Source organism: Perca fluviatilis, chromosome 6, assembly GCF_010015445.1.
Source record: "Perca fluviatilis chromosome 6, GENO_Pfluv_1.0, whole genome shotgun sequence".
NCBI lineage: Eukaryota > Metazoa > Chordata > Actinopteri > Perciformes > Percidae > Perca > Perca fluviatilis.
In genome coordinates, this window is record NC_053117.1 from 31941837 (window position 1) to 31964787 (window position 22951).

Sequence of the window (22951 nt, forward strand, 5' to 3'; positions counted from 1 at the left end):
CAGGGGAAACCAACATTTCCGGCAGCTTTATTTATGGGAAAAAAGAAAATAAAAGGCGATGAAGCGACTGCCTTGTTATTGCAGGACACCGTCACCTGTTGTTACACAAATTCCTGGGCAGTTTTTTACCTTCATAGTGTTTAAAACTTTTTTTTACGGTAACGTTACGGGACTCACACGCTGCGACTAACAAGTCTGATAGCCGCTTAACATGACATGATTGTCTATGGCAGTGGAGCTACTCAGTGGCCACCAGATCAGACTGTGGTTGTGTGGGGCAGCTTCCAGGTGTGAATGTGATTAGATTAGATTAAATTTGACTATATTGTCATTGTGCAGAGTACAAGTACAAAGACAACGAAATGCAGTTTGCGTCCAACCAGAAGTGCAAAAAGAGCAGAAAAGTGCAATGTGATATTCAAGTATAGACAGGACAAGAAATGTACAGTTGGTTTACAGAAGGTGGTTTAGAGTAATATAAATTAAATATAAATGTGTGAAGTGTATTAGCAGTTACCTTATAAGAGCAGAATAAATATGGCTATGTAATATGAACAATGTATGAACAACATGTACATATATGTGCAATGTAGCAGCAGTAACATAATAGTAGTAAAAAAAGAATAATATAGATAAATTCAGTGTATTATTATAAGAAAAACAGAATAAAATATGGATATTCAGTATGAACCATATACAAGTATGTACAGCTATGTGCAGTGTGTTAACAGTACCATTGTAGTGCAGAAAAAGTAACATAAGAGTAGTGAGAATAAGTGGATGTGCAGGATTAATAGTATGAAGAGCAGTAGAATACATGTATAAGTGTAGTTACAGTATGTACATTTGTAAATAAATAAATAGGACACTATGGGTGGGAAAGGGGGATGATCAGGGTGTTCCTGCATCAGAGGTGACCTCTCAGTGAAACTTCCCTTAAAAAAATCAAAGCCCTGTTGGGCCAAAGTTCAGCCTCACAGAGCTGCTACCATGACTGTAGACTCTCGTTACAGAAACAATACACCAAACAAACAGCGTCAGGGCATTATTTGCCAATTAGACCATTAACCGCTGTCAAAATAGGTGCCACTGAGACTTTAATAATCAATATATTGGTAATAATGACTCATGTTTTGCCTCATTACCTCCACCCAGGCTTGATCTGTATCGAGCTTCTGGGAAGTTTGAGCTCCTAGATCGCATCCTGCCAAAGCTGCAGGCCACCAACCACAGAGTCCTGCTGTTCTGCCAAATGACCACTCTCATGACAATCTTGGAGGACTACTTTGGCTACCGAAACTTTCAGTATTTACGTCTTGACGGTAAGCTCTGACCCCTACTTATGTTTTAAACATTTTATCATCATCAAATCTACAGGTGATTACATTTTAATGATGTGTATAATGTATAATAAATAATTATTAGAGGTGTCCCAAACCATATCGGTGCTGATCAGGACATATGTGTATGTACTTACCAGCTAAAAAAAAAGCAAAGTCCAATCCTTTCTTTACTGTACTCTACTGAGTTTTGTCCACCTCAGCCGGCTGTTCTCTGGTTAAAGTGCTCTGTGCGTGCTCTATGCAAGCAGGCCGGTCTCACACCACCTTGCAGTAACTCGCAGTTTAGTGTGTTATGTGTGTTTTTTGGCAGTAATTCAGGATTTTGAGAGAAGCTTATAAAATGCTGAAAGTGAAAGTCAGACGAACATTTTTTTGTTTGAGGTGAAAAGTTTAAATCAATGAATTCACATAAGTATTTTGGTCTACAACCCAAGAATGAAAAGGAATAAAAAGAATCAGCATATAATTTTGATAATCAGGTTTTACACCATCCACTCAGCACTTTCAGAAACAAACTAAATTAAGAGACTTGTCTCGGATATGCAGCTGAGGACTGTGAACCTCTCTAGTTAGCATAATTTAATCAGATGTATGAAGTGGGTGTTTGCATTTTGTCACATTTTAAACCCTGCTTAATTAGAGACACTACATGGCCTTTTCAGACACCTCTGAAAATGTTAAATTATTCAGAGATGAGGCACAGTATACAGGTGACACTTTGACTTTCAATAGCCTTTAGATCATACAGAATAAGAAAAAGTTGCACTCTTTCCAAAGATAACTTGGCAGACTCTTCATTTCAAAAATGATTGTGCTTCGGTGTTTCAGGAACCACCAAGTCTGAGGACCGAGCCGCCCTGCTGAAGAAATTCAATGAGGAAGGGTCTCAGTACTTCATCTTCCTGCTCAGCACCAGAGCCGGCGGCCTCGGCCTCAACCTGCAGGCGGCCGACACTGTCGTCATCTTCGACAGTGACTGGAACCCACACCAGGTACATCCTTGCAGAGAGTTTATTATTATAACCTGTAAGGACAGTGTTTGTGCTCTCATTGTGAACGCCTGATCATAGAAAGTGTCCGCTATGTTGTTTATAGCGTTGGCAGTTCTTGGTAGAAGACGCCAAAGCAGTTTAAAAGGGATATTTACTAAAGGGTGTTTTACGTTTCCTCTTTTACATTGAGGCAACTGATATGAAATGATCTGATATTTCCTCTTTCACCTGCTGATTCCAGGACCTTCAGGCGCAGGACCGGGCTCACCGCATCGGTCAGCAGAATGAGGTGCGTGTACTTCGTCTCTGCACCGTCAACAGCGTGGAGGAGAAAATCTTGGCAGCTGCCAAATACAAACTCAACGTGGATCAGAAGGTCATCCAGGCGGGCATGTTTGACCAGAAGTCGTCGAGCCATGAGCGCCGTGCATTCCTCCAGGCCATTTTAGAGACCGAGGAGCAGAATGAGGTACACTCTTAAGTTTATAACTTGGGTTTTATTTTATACCTTTTATTATTTATCTTGGAAGTAAGACAAGGTATTTGTGCTTGATTTGATATTTGTATATATGAATGTAGGAGGCCCTAAATTAGTGCTGCAGCTATCGATTATTTTAGAAATCAGGTATTCTACCGATTATTTCATCGATTAATCGGATCAATACTTTTGCTTTACAGTGAACAGCAATAGCAAATATACAAAAGCAGGCATGGTCCGGTGACGTCATTCACGTGCATATTAATTAGCCATGCTGTTAACCGCTCCAGGGGGGAGGGGCTGGTTTGTCTCCGGCAGCAGCTAAGTTTACAAGAATGTGTCAAAATGTCAAGATTAGTAGCAAACTAATAAACCATTAGATTACAAACCGGAAGCTTTCATTTTAGCTTGTTTGTAAAACATCGCAGATTAGCATGCTGTAGGCTAGTTGTGTAAAACAGCGCGGTGGACGAGAGCAGCAGACATTAGTCAGCCTACCTTGTGTCGGGTTCGCTCCGTGGAATGGATGATTTTCTACAGAGATGATGTAGCAGCATGTTTGCAGCTTAAAATGATCCTAAAGTTTCTGTCATTTTCTCTCGCTTGTCTCTTCTCTTAACCCCTCACTATTTTTGCTGTCTTCCTTCATTTTATAATCTGTGCCGTCAGTCCGTTGTGAGCTTGTAATAATCATCCGTGCGGAAACACAGTGAGCCGTACAACGTTAGTTACAGTACATTGATTAAACGAAGCTTCGAGGCAAAAAATTTTGCATACTGGTTTTGATTGAATTACTGCAGAGACAGCTCCTCAGCGACTTAACTATCCTTCACTTATAATATCACATGTTTTTGTAATGCAATCTCAATTACTTATCTGTTATTTGATTAAATCTGTATGCTGTATGTGACTGATTTGTTTTGAACTGATCATGCGTGGCTTCTGTTTTCCTGAAACAGTTAAAACTGTCTTTTGATGTTCTTCCAAATGTAGGAAGAAGATGAGATACCCGATGATGAAACCCTCAACCAGATGATAGCCCGCAATGAAGATGAATTTGAGCTTTTCATGGTAAAAAAGATCTAATCGACATTTAATTTGCAGAGTGAAACTCCAAAATAGTCTTAAAGGGGTGATAGAATGATTATATAGGGTATTTCACACTGTTCCTTATGGTCTCCTAATGGGGTATGTAACATTGGTTGGGCTGAAAATGGCCTGGTTGATATTTTATGGGCCCTTATGCATCCCTGTGTTTTGGCCCTATTTGTAACAAGAGCTTTTCTTCCAAATATGGTATGGTCATGAATATTTAGATGAGCTGCGCGGTGATTGGTTGAGCGACTTGCCATACGCAGACATTAGAGACGCGCGCTGATTGGTTGAGCGAATCCCCAATACAACCACATTAGAAGCGACAGAATCTCATATTCCAGACACTGCAATGTTTCATTACCAAATTCACTTCTGAGACTTTTTTAAGCGAGAAATCAACTATATAAAGCTCAAATATGGGCCGCGTTTACAAAAATTGATGGCTAATTGCAAATTTGGTAAGACGGTCGTGGACTTTAGGAGCTCCACACAGTCTGACGAGCACAGCCTGCTGGGCTCCATACCCAGGGCAAAGTCACCCTTTGTGGATACTGCATACGGGGCTCCGCGGCCAGCTGCCGGCATAACTATATTTATAAATAATACATTTACGGTTTTGAATGTCCCAATGTCTTATAAAGCTAACCGTTGTGTCCGATTTGATTTTAAGGCATTTTTATGAACGCGAGGCGTCTTTGTAGGACAAGCAGCTGCTTGCTATATGTCCCATTCATTACAATGGGGAAATACCGCAGCTAGCTAGCTACATTGTCGTCATAACTAAATTATATTTACTGTTTGAATTTCGTCACGCCACTTATACAACATCATTCCCCAATGTCTTATAAAGCTATCGCTCGTTGTGCCGGATTTGATTTTAAGGCATTTTTATGAACGTGAGGCGTCTTTGTAGGACAAGCAGCTGCTTGCTATATGTCCCATTCATTACAATGGGGAAATACCGCAGCTAGCTAGCTACACTTTCGACATAACTAAATTATATTTACTGTTTGAATTTCGTCACGCCACTTATACAACTCATTCCCCCAATGTCTTATAAAGCTAACCGTTGTTTCCGATTTGATTTTAAGGCATTTTTATGAACGCAAGGCGTCTTTGTAGGACGAACAGCTGCTTGCTATATGTCCCATTCATTACAATGGGGAAATACCGCAGCTTGCTCACTTTCGCATAACTAAAGTATATTTACAGTTTGAATTTTGTCACGGCATGAATATTACAGGTTCCTCAAGGTCTTACAAAGCTTAGCTAACACTTGTCCGATTTCGGATTTCAATTGAATGTATTTTTGAGTTAGGAGGAGGCTAGCTAGCTCTCATTGATGGACTCCATCTCACCACGGCTCTATCAATGAGACTCGCGGACAAGAGGCGTTTATTTTACCCGATTGTTTGTTTAAATAACTCAACACACATACCCATTATAAGATTAACTGGAACCTGCGGGCTGCGGTAAAAGATTGCGGGCGTAACAAGCTCGCTGACACTGCGGTCAGGGCGGCTGGCGTAGCAACCCAGGCAGCACCAACACCGGCACTAAACTCCGCACACAGTCGGAGAAAATTTGCAATTAGCCATCCATTTTCGTAAAGCGGCCCATATTCGAGCTTTATATGGTTGATTTTCGACAAAAAGTTTCAGAAGTGAATTTTGTAATGGAATAGCAGAGATTCTGCGTGACCTAGCTAGATTCAGAAGACTACCTGATCTCAGGTCAGTTGTGTAGCCTATGTAAATGTTGGGGCGTGACTGTTCTCTTAAGGTTCCGGATTTTGAGACGCTTGCGCAAGCAACTCAGCTTTGTTGGGATTCGCCCGTTTTCAGAGGCAGTTTCAAAATATGAGATTTTCATAGTAAAGGGGTGTCAGTGGGATTTTGAGCTTCTATGTATGTCCTATTTACCCACCAAACTGTCGTTATTCAACTATGACAGGGTAAAATCGGTTTTGCATTCTATCACCTCTTTAAAGAAGAGAAGCTGACAGCTGGTTGTCTTACATCTACCCCCAAAACAATTGTAGGTTGAGACCATTTTTCAGGTTAAATGTCATCATTTGTTCAGGCACCTTCAGACTTGGCAACAACTGTCTCCCAGATGCCTCTTCTTGCATGTAAATGCCTGAATTGCCATGGATACAGGACTCACATTCACCATGTTACAGTTTTACACTACGCAACTCTGTTTGAAATGTCTAGTACAGTTGTTCTGCATCTTGGCTCAGCTACTAGTTTGATGAATGCCAACTGACAGGGTGCAAGATATAAAATATTCATGAGCAACTGGAAGCCAGCCATATGACATGGTTGGCACTGAGTTGGTAACTTTGTCCAAATGAGTTATGTGTAGCAAAGCTTAAGAGCCTACGGAATAGCGGACATGTGCCTCCTCCAAAATAACTACATGACGGGGCAATGCCATCTACGGAGAGTGAAAGAACTGTGATTGGTCGCCTTGGCTCCGTAGCCTTCTCTTTTTTATTAACATTCCACTGCAAACCCTTTGCTCAATGAACATGGCAATAGTCTCCTATTAAGTGAGATAAAGTGCGATAGTCCCCCAGCTTGAAGTCTCGCTTTGCCAGACCCTCCTCCAAAGCACGCTGGAGGAGAGTCTGGCTGCTCCACATAGCATTCGGGGATGGGAGGAGAACATGCTCTGGTTTATTGACATTTCTGGAAACCAATCACAATCGTCTTGGGTGGTGCTAGGCACCGGAGAAAAGCTGCGGTGCTGCTGCAAAATAGGCTCAGAAGGAACTTGTTTTGTGTACTTGTTTTGGAGGAACATGTGTACGTTTTAAAAGTTGTTTTAGTCGTGCGACAGAAAACTCAGATTGGACAGATAGTCTAGCTAGCTGTCTGGATTTACCCTGCAGAGATCTGAGAAAAGGTTAACCATAGTCCTCATAAATCGACCGGTGTTTTAAATGCCAGCACAAAGGAAGCCCAAGGCAACGGATATCCGGCCTAAATGAGTGAAATCCGGCAGATTTTTCGGCGGCACCAGAGCAATCCCGGAAGTGGAACGTCAAGGCTAGTCAAGACTACCCAGCTTGTAACTTTAGCTATGTATATTAGTACACTTAGCCCACTATACTATAATTAAAGCCCAATATGGCCTCATCATGTACAATACATCCATGTAGCGATGTGGGTGTGATGTCAACAGGAGACATCTACGAGACTGCCGTTAACCCCTTGATTCAGGTATGAATCCATGTTAAGGGTTCCATTTATGTGGTATGACCTAAAAGAATTGTGTCACTATCTGCTCTTCGACCTGAGGTGTCTTTTCTTCTCTGTAGCGCATGGACATGGACCGACGCCGGGAGGAAGCCAGGAACCCAAAGCGCAAGCCTCGTCTCATGGAGGAGGACGAGTTGCCTTCTTGGATCATCCGAGACGAGGCTGAGATCGAACGGCTCACGTATGAAGAGGAGGAGGAGAAGATGTTCGGCCGAGGGTCACGCTGTCGTCGGGATGTGGACTACAGCGACACGCTGACTGAAAAACAGTGGCTACGGGTAAAGTCTGAGTATTTATATCAATCTATGACATTGATCTTTTTATTCAACTGCAATCTATGGTGTTATTATTTATTAACCCTAATAGTAATGAAAGAGCAAACCACAGTGGCTGCAGAACTGTTGAGAAAGTGTTTCTTTTCCACTTCTTCAGAAATTATATAAATATTGTTTAATATATTGACTGATTTGATTTGCATGACCTCTCCACACCTGTTGGAACACTACACTTGTTTAGTTATTAATTCGGTGTACACTATTGTTTGTACACTATTGGCCATTGTTTATTTTCAAGACTGCCACTGCAACCTGCCATTTAATTTCTTTTGTCTGAAACAAAGAATCTTTTTTCACATTACCAATTCGTAAATCAGGGTTTATAATCTATCCAAAGACGAAGTTACACACACGTAGCTTGTTCAACGTTATGGTCCATCTCCCAATACTTTCTGACTTCACTACCTTGTCTGTGGCTCTCAGCCTCAAGCCCATTTGTCTTATGTACTGCTGGTAGCTTAATCTATATTAATACATCATCATTTATTAGTGGATTTATATTTTGTATAAATAATCTGAATCTTCAAAGTAACTAAAGCTGTCAAATAACTGAAGTGCAGGAATAAGTACAATATTTGCCTCCAAAATGTAGTGGGGTAGAAGTATAAAGTAGCATAAAAACGAAATACGCAAGTAAAATGTACTTAGTTACATTCCACCACTGGCAGTACTGTAATCCAAGTTGACAATATGAGTTTTGTTTTTTACAACAAACTAGTACATAAAAAAGTGTGTGTATATATATATTGTAGGATTCTCGTAGGGTACAGATTTGATCATTGGCAAATTATCAAAGATGTTTTATCAATATTAATAAAGTTATGAATATGGTTATTAATAACTTTATCAAGTCGACAAACAATCAAAACGGGGCACCACCCTGCTAGTCAGGGACCAATAATCAAACTGTGGAACAGTCTCATTTCTGTGGTAATCCTTTAAAAAGGAAATAAAGGAAGGGGTGAATCCAAGCAACGGACCTGATCGACCAGCAATTATTACAACAAGTACACAAATAATCACAAGCAACTGCTAATTAAGTATAATAAGATTTATTAACTTCACAATTATCAGTAGCTAAACAATAATCCTTCAATAATAAACTCATATACCTTTTTATAATATCACAACCAAAAACAAAGCAAAAACAAAGCAGCATGTGTCATGGACACGTCTGTGTCTGTGTGTGTGTGTGAGTGTGTGTGAGAGAGAGTGTGACAAGTGAGAAGGGGGGCGTGTCGGAGTGTAGTTCTAAACACCAAAACAACTCCAAAGATGGCTACTCCTGTGAGCTGCACAAAACTATTTAGCCCCAAGAGGGCGGTAGCGGTGCTCGGCGTGCGCGGAGAGGGCTGAAGAAGCCGGGGGGGTTGCTAGGCAACGGGCACGCTTAGCCGATCTGGTAGCTAGTCCCTGTTTTAGCTCTGTACGAACGTAGGGAGATCCCACGTGTGAAGCTACAGCGTTAGCTTGGTAATTGCGCGGCTAGCCTGTGTCGTGTGTGTGTGCGTGTGTGTGTGTGTGTGTGTTAGTAAAGGACGAAAGAGAAGGAGAGTAAAGAAAAGAGGCACTTCTGATCTTAAGATATTGATAATGACCTAGTTCCCCTCAGCCACTGTCCTACGGACTAAGACTTTTGGTTTTGCTGAGGGAAACGTCACTATAACCACTCCAGTAGCTAGCAGCTGATTTTTGCGATTCTATCGCAGACAGTAACTAAATTCCATGAAAGGAATGAATTAGCAGGTAGCGATTACAGTTATACCCAGCTACTTAACACAACCAGAATCAAACGATATAATGATCAGTTATATATTCACAGACAGATTAATAATCACATATGGACCAGTACATGATTAAATCAGATCACATTAATGGCAACAAGTGGTAGCGAACCCTTTTGCTCATTAGTAACAAAACAAAACGCACTAGTTCTAATATTCTGCCCAGAACTGTGTAAAAGCCTCCTTATGCGCTGCGCTTCTGTCAGTTAAGTCTCTTGGCCAGAGCTTAACAATCCGTTTCGGATCGAGAGAGCCAAAAAAACGGATTCCAGGTCGAACAAACAAGAAAAAGAACAGTCCTTTTCTTAAATCCAGGCTGATTAAGCCCGCTGCAGATGAAGGAATACTTTGACAAAGTATTTCCTCGGATCCCCTTTGTATATCAGGCCAATATACTTTGTACCAGCTCGAAAATTCGGCCAGCGAAGGTGATGCTAGTTTGCTAGTTCGGACTAGTGCCTCCTTTCAGCAACCGGGGTTACCGTGGAAAAGCGAAGAAAAACACACTGCCGAACCTTTTATCCTTCCTCCGCCTCCTAGTGACGGGTGGTGCATTCAAGGGCCGACAGCCAATGGGAGAACTGCAACCTGGTCAAAGGTGTGAAGCAGTTCTTTGTCTCACCGCCAGTCTGCCTTGTCCCACACGTGTTAAATGCACTTTCTCCATCTTGAGATTCTGCTTCCAAGTAGCAGCCTCTAGGAGTTTGGTGCAACTGGCTTTGGAATTTACATGTATGCCAAGGTCCTTTGTCTCGCAGTCAATTCAAGTTGAGCCAAATCGCTGTTTAACCAACCCTTGGTCCCCAACAATATATATATATATATATATATATATATATATATATATATATATATATATCTCTCTCTCTCTCTCTCTCTCTCTCTCTCTCCATAGTCAGCACATTGAGCCTTAACCAGTTTAGTTTAGGCTGATGCTAATGGTGCCCAATCATTCACACCAAATACGTATACATTGATACACTCTCAGACCTGGCAGATCCATTTTATTGACTGTAGCTCAGGTCTTTCTCAGAAAATGAGAACAGGACAACGGAACTTTGAAACTGAGGTGACAGTATGTTGCAAGTATAAGCTGTAGTTCTGAGAGGCTCTAATTAAAAGGAAAAAAATTGAAAAAAAGTGAGCGACCTGTAGACACTGCTGAAGAAATAAATGTATACATATCTAAAAAATTACATCTCACACAAATGTCAGTGATCCTGCAATTCCGTATCATATGTGGGTAAGTGAAATTGATTGAGGATCAACTCTGTCTTTGCTCTGGCTCTTCTCCTCTCCAGGCCATTGAGGATGGAAACCTGGAAGAGATGGAGGAGGAGATCCGGCTGAAAAAGCGCAAACGCAAAAGACGCCAAGACAAAGACTCGTCAAGCAGAGACGACGGGGGCTCTAAGGCCAAGAAGAAACGTGGGCGTCCACCAGCTGAGAAACACTCCCCCAACCCCCCGAAACTCACCAAGCAAATGAACACCATCATCGACACGGTCATCAACTACAGAGATGGGTAAGCAGCCATAAGTACACCTTGTTAGGTGTCAAATATACATCCTTACAACTTACAGCATCATTACAGTGATTACAGTGATTGTGCATTGGGCTGTGAGGTTGTTCAACATGTTTCTGAGAGCAAAGCAGTACTGTTGGCTGAACACATTCTGTGTAGACGCTGATGGAAGCCTAAAAATATTACTGTTGTGCTGGTGAATTGCATCTTTTGCTGCAAGGACAGTGGAGATGAGGCGTAACACACACTTTAGACCTGGGGAAGGTGTGTAGAAAGAGTCAGAGTTGTAGGCATCACTGCTGTAGCACATCACTTGTAAACCTGCGCATAGCACAGTAATGTATGTAAAAGATTGATAAATTTGTAGGCGCTTTTGCCAAGAAATCTGATGAGGACATCCGGTAGAATCGGCTATATGTTAAAATTAAGGTTATAATCTACAACTAAATCTTGTTCAGTTTAGACAGACAGCTCTGGGTTTTGCTCTTATCAGCTGCTCTAACAACAAACGGACGCTTTGAAAAATAAATACGACAATTAAAGCTACAAGCCTTAGAACAATAAATTTAATTTTGCTTTCATAAATATCCGTTAAAACTAGAACCACCGGGCTTTTTAGAGTATTAGAGGAGAGAGGAGAAGCTGAGGAGAGTATTTGTGTGGTCTATACTGTTGTTTTTTTTCTGCTCATGTGCAAAATCATAAGTATGTGTGTGTCTGTCTCTCTCATATTCAGCCATGCATTAAACAACATGTGTATTTGTGTTCCCATTACTCAAATATTTACTGGCTGACTAGTCTGCCGAAGCTTTTTCCAGGAAACTGTTACCAGCCTTTCCAGAAGTCAAATTCTTTCCTCTCCCAGTTGATGGTTGTTCACCCCAGAGCATCTCAATCATAGCTCTGGCACTCCTCTCACTTCACTAGACTGGGACAGAGTTTGAAATTTCCATTCCCGAACTTTAGGACTTGAATTTGCTTCCTGGAAGTTATTAAATTTATAATCTCTTTAGTGCAGCGAGGCAGCAGTCTAGTCTCTATTTCCTCCGGAGGGATTAACACTAGAACCGCTAACATTTAGAAAACCAAATAGATTTACTTTTGGTGTTTTTTTTATTATTTTCTTTTTACAAAAACACCCCTTTCAGTCTGCAGCAGAATCACAGATTAACCTTGGTACTCTCCTCCGTAGCCGAATTGACGCTTTTATGATGCACATATATTCACTCATACTCACACTAAGGTATGTAGGCCCACAGTATTTATTCTTTCATATGTGTAAAATATTAGAAAGGAAGGTGAAGTCCTGTGTGTGCACAATAACCTATGATATCAGTAGGCCTGTCACGATAACAAATTTTGCTGGACGATAAATTGTCCCAGAAATTATTGCGATAAACGATAATATTGTCATCGAGAGACCATTTGCATCTAATATAATGATAATGGCATAATAATACAGGTACACCTTTTCAAAGATCAATACACTTTTATTTCTAAATAATATTTAACACTGGAACTGGAAGACATTTTAAATATCCAGAACATGTCTTTGATCTCCTTTAGTATGTCGTCTTTCACGCTGATGTACAGTTGTGGAATTGCCGTTTGTGACACGTAAGTTCTCAGACTACAGACTCTGTACTACATTTTACAATTATTTAACTCTAAATATTAAATTTAAATAATATATAATTAATAAATTAAATCTATCTGTATGGCTATCTGCCACATGGCGAGTAAATGTACCAAAATAGTTCTGTTTTTCAGTCTTCATTTTGGCGAAGGTGCCGCTTCTGCTCCTCTTCAGGTCGGAGCTTCGTGGGGGCGGGCGGACACACACACACACACACACACACACACAGATGCAACTCTGACATACTTTCCACACTCCGTGTCCGCGGACAGCTGTAGGCTTGTACCGTTAATGTTCTGTGCATTGTCGGAAACATGCAGCCACTTTCCTGAAACCGCTTGCGAGACTGACCAGCGGCGTGTATGTCCGAGCCCGTCTCCACAGTCTCCACCTGCAGGTTGTCAGCTGTGTGGTTTGGATTGAAAAGGAGAAACGAGACGCCAAATAACACGGTGGATATCGCTCATATAGGCCTACTTTCTTTTGACGGCGGCTTTAACTGCAAAGTGCTGCGGAAACCCTGCTCCAACTCTCAACTAGCGTTTGTCTGTCTCTGTCTCTCTGTCCGCAGTCCCGCCCCCACAAAGACCATGCGACTGACAAGAGGGTTCACTCCTCGTTACGCTAAGGAACCGAGAGTGGTCCTCCAGTCTCTTTGGTAGAAAGAGACGAGGAAAACAAACAAGCATGCAAATGGAAATTATCGCGGCCGGAAAAATTATCGAGCTCATTTTTTTTTATCGTGCGATAACTCGATTTATTGACTATCGCGACAGGCCTAGATATCAGGAATGTTATTTATGTGACTAAATTGTATTATTTTTATAAGTTGGTGTGGATGTGTGCAATCAGATGGAAGGGTGCATTGTCTGTTGAAGACTTTGTGTTGACCGGTAACTGAACAACAAAGAGCACAAATAACTGGATCATTTCTGCATCGGGTGGCAGCAGAAAATATTTGTTCTGATAGTAGGTACCATATGAAAATATCACATTTCAAACTGCTAAGTTTTGTGTGGTTTCAAGCTGTTAGACCAGCTGTCTGGCTGTGTATGGTGTGTGAGGGCAGTACAGGCCAAAAGTTTGGACACACCTTCTCATTCAATGTGTTTCTTTATTTTCATGACTATTTACTTTGTAGATTCTCACTGAAGGCATCAAAACTATGAATGAACACATATGGAATTATGTACTTAACAAAAAGTGTGAAATAACTGAAAACATGTCTTATATTTTAGATTCTTCAAAGTAGCCACCCTTTGCTTTTTTTGATAACTCTGCAAACCCTTGGTGTTCTCTCAATGAGCTCCATAAGGTAGTCACCTGAAATGGTTTTCACTTCACAGGTGTGCTTTGTCAGGGTTAATTAGTGGAATTCTTTCCCTTATTAATAAAAAAGCAAAGGGTGGCTACTTTGAAGAATCTAAAATATAAGACATGTTTTCAGTTATTTCACACTTTTTTGTTAAGTACATAATTCCATATGTGTTCATTCATAGTTTTGATGCCTTCAGTGAGAATCTACAATGTAAATAGTCATGAAAATAAAAAAGGAAACGCATTGAATGAGAAGGTGTGTCCAAACTTTTGGCCTGTACTGTATGTGTCCTTGATTCTGTAGAGATGGAGAGTGCTGGCTCGATAAAGAGTAATTACCGTTTTTCTCAACCTGGACCCTATTTTCCTATGTTTTTGTGTCTTTAGTGACTGATGGGAACAACAATATTTGAAATTGGTCCGGTATTAAGCAAGATCGCGAAACAAGCTACAATGTAAGTTAATAGGGAAATTGTCCAGCTTGTATTTACCTTAACAAAAGTGCTTGCATTGCCACTGACAAATTAATATTCTAAGTCTCTGACAACATTATGGAAAGGATTTCTAAGAAGGTTGACCTTTCTGTTAAAGAAAAAATCCACAAAATTGCATTCACAAAACCCACCAGGCTCCATATAAATAAACAGTTATTTTATCATCTTAAAATACACTTCATTAAAAGTCAACAGAACCAAAATAAAATTATGAAAAGCCGTTTTGGGTCTTCTTTCCAGTTTTCCAACCATCACAACTCTAGTTTTGGTTGAAATAAACACATAGTTTACGGATTGCTTTTTTTAAATGGGTTCTGGTGGGTTTAGCGCTACCGACTTCAGAGCTGTTTCTGGTTAAACAGAAAGGTCTCAAAGAGGTTTTAAAGGTCTATTTCTGAAGGGATCATTTCCATAATGTTGTAATCTGAGCCGGTCAGTGGCAAAACAACACTTGTGAAGGTAAATACAAACTGAATAATTGCCCTATTAACTTACATTAAAGCTTGTTTCGGCAGTCGGCAGCGATCTTGCTTAATACTGGACCAATGTCAAAGATTGTTGTTCCCATCAGTCACTTAGACACAAAAACATAGGAAAATATGGTCCAGGTTGAAAAAAAACAGTAAGTTACCCTTTAATCAGCCCAAACAAAAGGATACAGACGCTCTTGGGCATCTGAGTGCCCAGCACTTCTAGTGTTAAGGTGTGTGTAACATATAAAGTATGTTACACACAGATGTTAAAGCTGTTTTGAAACTAGTTGTTTTTACCGTCTTTCTGACGGTAGCCATTAGAAGATTTGAAGCCTTCATGGTCACATTTCCATTCATTCCAGTGTCTTTCACGGAAGTCAACAATTGAGTCTGTTCCCAGAGGTTCCCGTTGCCATAACGATGGGCTGAGAGGCATCGCACTTAACACATCAAAGATGTAGAAACCCATTTTTAACATACCATCCACATTTGTTATTTCAGCACAGTTTACACAGTTGATCTAAGCTCACAGCATGTTTAGAAGTCAGAGGCGCCGCAGTGGGGTAATTGTACAATATCCAAGTCATCTGGGATCAGCAGCCTTGAGATCAGGCTGAACTACCTTTTAGGTGGATTTATTTTTTATTTTGAGGTTTAATTTTTTTAAAGAGGAATCTAGGAATGTATTATTTTGATAATTACAAAATAGGTCAAATTTAGTAATTCAAAAAACTGATTTAAAAAAATAACTTTGTAAGTAGTTAAAACAGTGTAGTTGAATTTTGCTTCCACTAACTCAACTCACTATACAACGCAGATGTATGTATAATCGGCAGCTCATTTGCTTTTTCTCCCCATTTTTCTCTTTTTTTACATGTATTTGTATTTGTTCTGAAGCCTTGTTAATTGTAAACTGTGCTGATCTGAATCATGTTCCTGTAGAAACAAAAAACAAATTGTGGATGCATACAGACATGAAAATCAGTTTGAATCAAAAAACTGTATTATTGCCAAGAAGTTTTGCACATACAAGGAATTTGTATTTTATACAATACAATGAATACATAGAGCCACAAAAATGTGCTTTTGTGTTTTATTCAACATCCTGCTCCATGAGCTTTTTTGTTGTTATTTTATCATCGATTTAGTTGCCTTATTGCAATTCTTTCCATGTGCTCAGTTTCTTGAGGTTTTCCTCCCTATTTGAAACAGCCATCCTGGCCCCAAGCATAAACACTTAATTATGAATTGTGCTGCATTATTCAACTTTATAAATAAAACAAAACAATAATATAACGTAGCACACTTTCTAGAGGCAAATTGCAATTAATGCACCAAGGAAAACAGTCTCTCACTTTTAAATGCTGATTGTGAACTCTGATCAAACTGTAAAACTAGGCAGTGCTGATCAAATGTGAATTAAGATTCCGTTGCCTATTTCTTACCTCACATGTTTTCAGAAACATATTTTAGTAAAAATTACCAAGTCCAGCCAACCCAAGCTACGGCCTGTGGGTGTGTGTGTGAGAGAGAGTGTGTGAGTGTATGAGTGGCTGGTATACTGTCCTGGAAATATTTTTCTTTTGTTGTAGATTCAAATGGAGGCAGCCCATATTTTTTTTTTACATTCACAAGACCTGACTTTTAATATTGTAATTGCTCATATTTAAAAGAAAACTGGACACATAACTTTCTGGAGAGGTAAAAGGTACCATAAAGGTACACTCTGTAGTGTATTAAGTATTTTATCAGCTAAAATCAACGTCTTCATTCATAACTATGTCCTCATTGGTGTAAAATGACCTCTGCCAATGATCTGATTTATCCTCGTAAGCGAAGAATTTCTTATCTGTATTTACATTGGACGGGCAAGTCCAAGGAGGCTTCCATGTCGTTCCGCCATTTGAAAAACTATAATCGCTGAGAGGGACATAAAGCACTAGCCTACCTGTCTAGCTAATCCACAACGCGTTTTCGTTCAGAGCCAGTGTCACATGACTGAAACCAGCTGAAACGTAGAAGGAGATCAGCGCTTGTCACTGCCCTGGCAAATTTGAAAGCCTGCACTGCACTTTAGTTCATAATGGAGGATCATACTTATGCCGAGAAGGAATCCTCTTCGCCAAAAAAGAGAAGAAGACATGTTGTCACAGCTTCTCGGTACAAAACGGCATTTGAAAAAGCGAGGCGCTAGAGAGCACTATTCGTTTGAATGCAAAATACAATTTCACCGCTAGATGGGAGAAATTCCTACACAGTGTACCTTTTAATTAATGATCTGCTTGCAAATTGGGTTAATTATGATTTGTAATTATTTTGTGTTACCAGGTCAGGAAGACAACTAAGTGAGGTCTTCGTCCAGTTACCATCTAGGAAGGAGCTCCCAGAATATTACGAGCTGATCAGAAAACCTGTGGACTTCAAAAAGATCAAAGTATGTCAACTGTGATGACCCAGCAGTTATTGTGGATGAACAATAGGACGATGAAGATAAGTGGGATCAAAGAGCAGAAGATTTAAAAGATGAACGGCATCTTTAGCATGCTGTGTAGTTATAGGGCGGGGAAGAAACATTCAATTCAACAATTCGTTGATTAATTGATTAGCAGATTGTCAAAAAATTATATATTGATTAAGTTTGTCTTTTTTATTTTATTTTTTTTTAAGCAAAATTCCTGCTTCTCTGGCTCCAGCTTCTCTAATGTGAATGTTTGCTGGTTTTATTGGTCTAAATTATTTTCTGAAATTTTAATCATTTACCCGAGGAAATAATCAACAGATTACCGATAATAACAATAACCGTTGCTGCCCTAATCAACTTTATGAAAGATTTACATAATTTTTGAGTCTCAAGAATGTAAGGGAAGGCATTGAAAATCATTTGAGAGAAATGAGTGTGAATCAATCTGATATTTTTCCGTCAACAGGATCGCGTGAGAAACCATAAATACAGGAGTGTGGTAGACCTGGAGAGGGACGTGATGCTGCTTTGTCACAACGCCCAGACCTTCAACCTGGAGGGATCCCAGGTCAGAACTGTCGAACTGAAGTTTCTCCAATTGACTTTTTTTTTTTTTTTTTTTTTTTTTCTGTGTTTAGCCATGTTTAATGGAGAGCCAGAAGTGGTGCCACAACATTACATTTCTCAGTCAATGAACAGAAAATTCTTAAAAAAAAATTGTGTCAAGAAAAAAACTTCAAACACTCTCCTTATTTTTTTATCTTTTCTGATATGAATATTAAGTACTACTTCTGGATATTATAACTGTAAACTGAATATCTTCAGGTTTTAGATTGTCGTCAAGACATTTGAAGGCATCAGCTTCATGATGTTGATAGTGATTTGACATGTGACATGCGTTTTTCACAATTTTCTTCCTCTGTTCTATCCTTTTGTTATTTTTCTGGAAAAGCTTGGCTTAATGAATGAATGAAGAATGAATGAATGAAGAAATTTATTTCAGACGTATCAAAAATAAACCAAACAAAACATCAAAGAAATGTACTAATAAGTTAAATAAGAAAAACATTAAATAAACAGTAAGTAACATTAGCCAACATAGACATGTCTGAAAAGGAGTAGGAAGAAGTATACACTTATTTAATCCTACCCCTTTTCCATAACTCAGTAAATTATTATTATTTAATTTACCAGATATTTATATTTATCACATTTATCTTAATAAATATATATATATATATATATATATATACACACACACACACACACACACACACACACACACACACACACACACACACACACACACACACACACACACACAATCATACACATATGTCAATGAACACATATTGCAATTGTTAAAGCCCTCCTTCTTTCCTATATTTTTTGAAAATCATTGCTATGTACCTTTTTTTTTAACTGGATTATGTTTGGACATTGCTTCTGTTCCGTGCACAGACCATTCCACAAATTCACACCACTGATTGTCATACACTGACTTTTTATAGTCGTGCGAACAGCTAGAACCTTGAATTTAAACGTATCCCTTAAATTATAACCCCCCTTTCTATCAAAAAGAACTTCTGAATATTACCTGTTAGTAGTCTGTTTTTTGCTTTATACAAGATTTGTGAAACTTGAAATTCAACTAGATCAATGAACTTTAAAGCTCTGCAATGTAAAAACAGTAAGTTGGTCATAATATCATAATATCCTGCTTTATGAACCGTTGTTATGGCTCTTTTTTTTAAAGGTCTTTTTTTGCACTTGTGTTTACCAAAAAGGTAGCCTGTAATGCATTATACTAACACAAAGACACAGAGGCAAAAAAGAGCCTAGTTTCTCTGTACAGAGCTCTGTTTCATTGTTTTTTAAGGAAATAGTCAATTGTGTATTTCATTCCAGTTTTGAATTTATTGTAGTCAAAACATAGGTATAGCCATTAATAATCAATGCTATTAATTTTGTTTGTAGCACCATACCCACCAGTTTTACTCTTCTCCCATGTCTCTCTCCATTAATGCTTAATCTCTCCTCTTATTAGGTCTTCCCACATCCACCCTTCTCTCCCATATTCCCAGTAATACACGTTATCCAAGCTGTTCGAGGAGGTGTTAGTATCATCAGCTCTTCTTTTTTCATCCCCCCACAGATATACGAGGACTCCATTGTCCTTCAGTCTGTGTTTAAGAGTGCCAGGCAGAAGATTGCCAAGGATGACGAGAGTGAAGATGACAGCGATGAGGATGATGATGACGAGGATGAGTCAGAGGCTGAGGGTAAGACGCACCATTTATAGGGCATGCATATACATACACACACACACACACACACACACACTCATTTAAATTCTACACTATAAACCCAGTGAACGCTGCTCTGGTTTGAGATTCACTTTGCCATCATTCCAGAGGGAGCAGTATGAGCTACTGTAGCACAGAAGAAAAATATTATAATAAAATCATGTAAAAGAAAGGAATGAAGAACACAATTGCATATTCATTTTTGGACTATTAAACTGTTTGGAAAAGTAAAAAAATCTAAAAACTTGAAAAAGTAGAAATACAGTGACTGAAAGTTACAAATGAAAACAAGTTTAGATGGTTGGCTTTTTGTTAATAATAATAATGATCTGAAAACATCCTGTTTTGAAAAATTAACATTAGGCCTGCAAGTTATTATTATTTTTTTTTTTTCACATTTATGTGAATCGCCATTTACCAGAGCTCAAGTTATCAAATTGTTTATTCTGACCAACAGTCCAAAACACAAAGATATTCACTTTACTTGGATATAAAACGGAAAACAATAACAACAAATACTCTTATTTGAGAAGCGGATAGTTTTTTAATCACTCTTTCTTTCTCCTTGTGCTTAATTCAGCCAAGTCTGTGCGGGTTAAGATCAAGCTGAGTAAGGAGCCGCGCAGCACCGACAAAGGCAAAAAGAGGCAAAGCCGAGGGAAGGCCAAGCCGGTCGTCAGCGACGACGACAGCGACGAAGACCTGGATGACAATGTAGGTTCCCCTTCAGTGCATTATACTGGATTGTTAGTACATCTCTTAGCAAAAACTACACCGGGAAGTTAAAGTTAACTGTTTAAGTTAAGAATTCCAATTCTCCTTTTATGTAAATATAATTCTGAATTGGCAAATGAGATAAATAAATTCTTATGGAAAAGACACTGACCAAAAATGACAGCTATTAAATATATTTTATGTTATTGGCAACCACAGCTTCGGAAATCTTACAGTAACAGCTCATCCCTTATCATGGAACGTGAGAAATAGGATGCTGAGTTGTTTAACAATATTTCATCCATAGTCCTGTTGTTTTCCTCTACACCTGGAATACCAGGTGCAGGTTATTAATTGCGTAAAAAAACAGAAAAGAGCAGTATTCTTGGTCATCCCAAATATTTACTGTGAAAGAAAAGAAATTAAATTAAATTAGGCTTTCTACGATAAGATCTCTATGCACGACCTTATATTGATGATTCAAATAGTGCTTGGAGAAACACACACATCAGTTTCACAACGGTAAGTAATAAAGTTTAGGTTTGAAGCGTGTGAATTGAGATCCAGGTATTGTCTTGCCAAACTCCACTCCTTTCACAGAGAAAAGTAACTGCAGGAACTCTGTTCTTTGGCCCGGTTTTGTTTTTGAAAATAACCATATTCACTGAAACCGATGCCTCCCACAAATTCGACATTATTCCAGTTTTTCTTCAGCTAGCAGTATGAAGACTTCTACCTCCAGCGGTGTTAGCCTCGGTACCGGCTGGCGGACTGGCTACATCCTGCCGTCGGATCTCCACCCCTGCTGTGAGTCCTGCCTCGGTGCCGCTCACACCGGGATGGCTCTCACCCCTCAAGCCTCTTGCCCGTTCTGCGCCCGCCTGCCAACTAAAGAGCTACAACGGCGGGCGGATGCTTTTCTGGCTCTTCAGGTCGACGGTGAGGGAGATGGCAGCTGGGCAGACCGACAGGACCCCGCTGACACTCTGGATCTGCCGGGAGAAGACGTCTCCGACGGGCACGAGTCCGCTGACTCGTCTCCCCCGGATGGCGGCTTTCTCACCGGTTTTACCTCCTCCCCTCTGGGAAGAATGGACCTCGAGACAGGGATCAATGCCCTCCCACTACGGCTCTCCCCGTCTCCGGAACAGCCAGGGGCTTCAACGGTCTTCCCCTCTGTCACAGGCGGCTCCGCGCTCCACCGCTGGGGCTCTCTTCCTAGATCTGCCAGACATCATTAAGAAGGCGGCAGCCAGAGAGGCATAGCGCTGTCTGCTGAACTCCCAGCCCCTGCTCGCGGCCTCTTGAGTGGGGATGTGTATGTCCAAGAGCCGCCGTCCAAGCGAGCTCCACTCTGGCCGCGCTTCACGGAGCTTCGGCCGTTTGTGGAGGAGGTGCTCTACCAGCCCGGGAAACTGAAGCCTCCGGTCTCCCGCTACGCGCCATTTACCCGGGTTCCCGCGTCCCTCCAGGGGAGGAGAACGAAGGGTTTTACTCCTGCTACTTTCTCACACCGAAAAAGACTGCTGGGTTGCGTCCCATTCTCGACCTGTCCCAATTCAACCGGTGCATCATGGAGCGACCATTCCACATGCTGACAGTCAAGGACATGTTGGAATGTGTGTGTCACCACAAGTGGTTTACGTCTGTGGATCTGAAATACGCATACTTTCACATCCAAATTATTCCCAAGCACAGGAAATTCCTGCGCTTCTTTTTTCAGGGGGCCCATTTTCATTACAATCGGCTGCCGTTCGAGTACTAGTTGGCCCCCCGCACGTTTTCCAAGTGCATGGAGATGGCACTTCAGCCGTTACGTTAAAAAGGCATCAGAGTACTTTTTTATCTGGACGATTTGCTCATTTTGGCCCCCTCTCGGGAAAAGATTCCATGAGTATAGGCGTAGCTCTCTAAGGTTCGGGCCACCTGCCCCACTAACATTGGCTGAAGAAAATGCTGATGTTGGGAGCAGAGCAACGGTTCCGCTCATGTAATATACAGTTATCTACGGACATAGATGAGGCCAGTGCTGGACGCAAGGGCGGGAAAGAAAATCTTCATGACTGCGAGTGCGCGAAGGGATGAACCCATTAGCGACAGCCCTTAGAGGGCTACACCTATACTAAAATAATCTGGAGTTACAATACGGAACGTTCTTTATTCCTTGTCATGTGCACAACAATTACAGTGATGCAGCTGTTGGCAATAAAAATGTTTAGTCTCAGACTCCCTCCGACTGTGCTCTTGTAGATATGTATAAAAAAAAAAAAAAAAATGATGAGTTAGGTGGAACAAATTCTGATTACGATCTAAGATATAAAATAGAGCAGCATGAAATATAGGGATACAATATAAAATAAAAAATAGTACTTTGGTCGAAGGTTCGGGGGACAACCTAACTCGGGGCTGTTTTGGGTTTGAATCCTCGCTAACACAGAAGTATAAATCCAGATTAAGAGCATGATAAATACTTGATATTGTACTTTAATATGAAATCTATAGGGATAAGGCACTGATCAATATTTGGCATCAGTGGGCAGCTGAAGGCAGGTTTTTATTCACGCCAACAGTAACACTTAATTGCAGGGTGTTTGAGGTTAATGTAAACAGCTCGGCCAAAATTAGACCTTCACCAGAGCGTAGCCAAAAGCCATGTTACTCTGTAAATACAAATGTAGTAATTGATTTCCTCATTTCCTCTGCCTTTGTGTGCAGTGTGTTCAAAGAAAATT

The 22951-nt window shown here is 40.3% G+C and overlaps 1 protein-coding gene across 3 annotated transcripts in view; it reads left to right on the plus strand.

Moving 5' to 3' along the window:
• The window catches only part of smarca2 (SWI/SNF related, matrix associated, actin dependent regulator of chromatin, subfamily a, member 2), a 60613-nt gene that overhangs the window by 35715 nt on the left and 1947 nt on the right, over positions 1-22951 (plus strand). For all 3 annotated transcript variants that reach the window (XM_039802942.1, XM_039802944.1, XM_039802945.1), the window contains 10 exons: positions 1156-1322; positions 2172-2335; positions 2577-2804; positions 3807-3884; positions 7234-7452; positions 10595-10818; positions 17067-17172; positions 17666-17767; positions 19355-19481; positions 20086-20219. In XM_039802942.1, the coding sequence (XP_039658876.1) occupies positions 1156-1322; positions 2172-2335; positions 2577-2804; positions 3807-3884; positions 7234-7452; positions 10595-10818; positions 17067-17172; positions 17666-17767; positions 19355-19481; positions 20086-20219 (1549 nt within the window). The remainder of the gene's footprint in view (positions 1-1155; positions 1323-2171; positions 2336-2576; positions 2805-3806; positions 3885-7233; positions 7453-10594; positions 10819-17066; positions 17173-17665; positions 17768-19354; positions 19482-20085; positions 20220-22951) is intronic.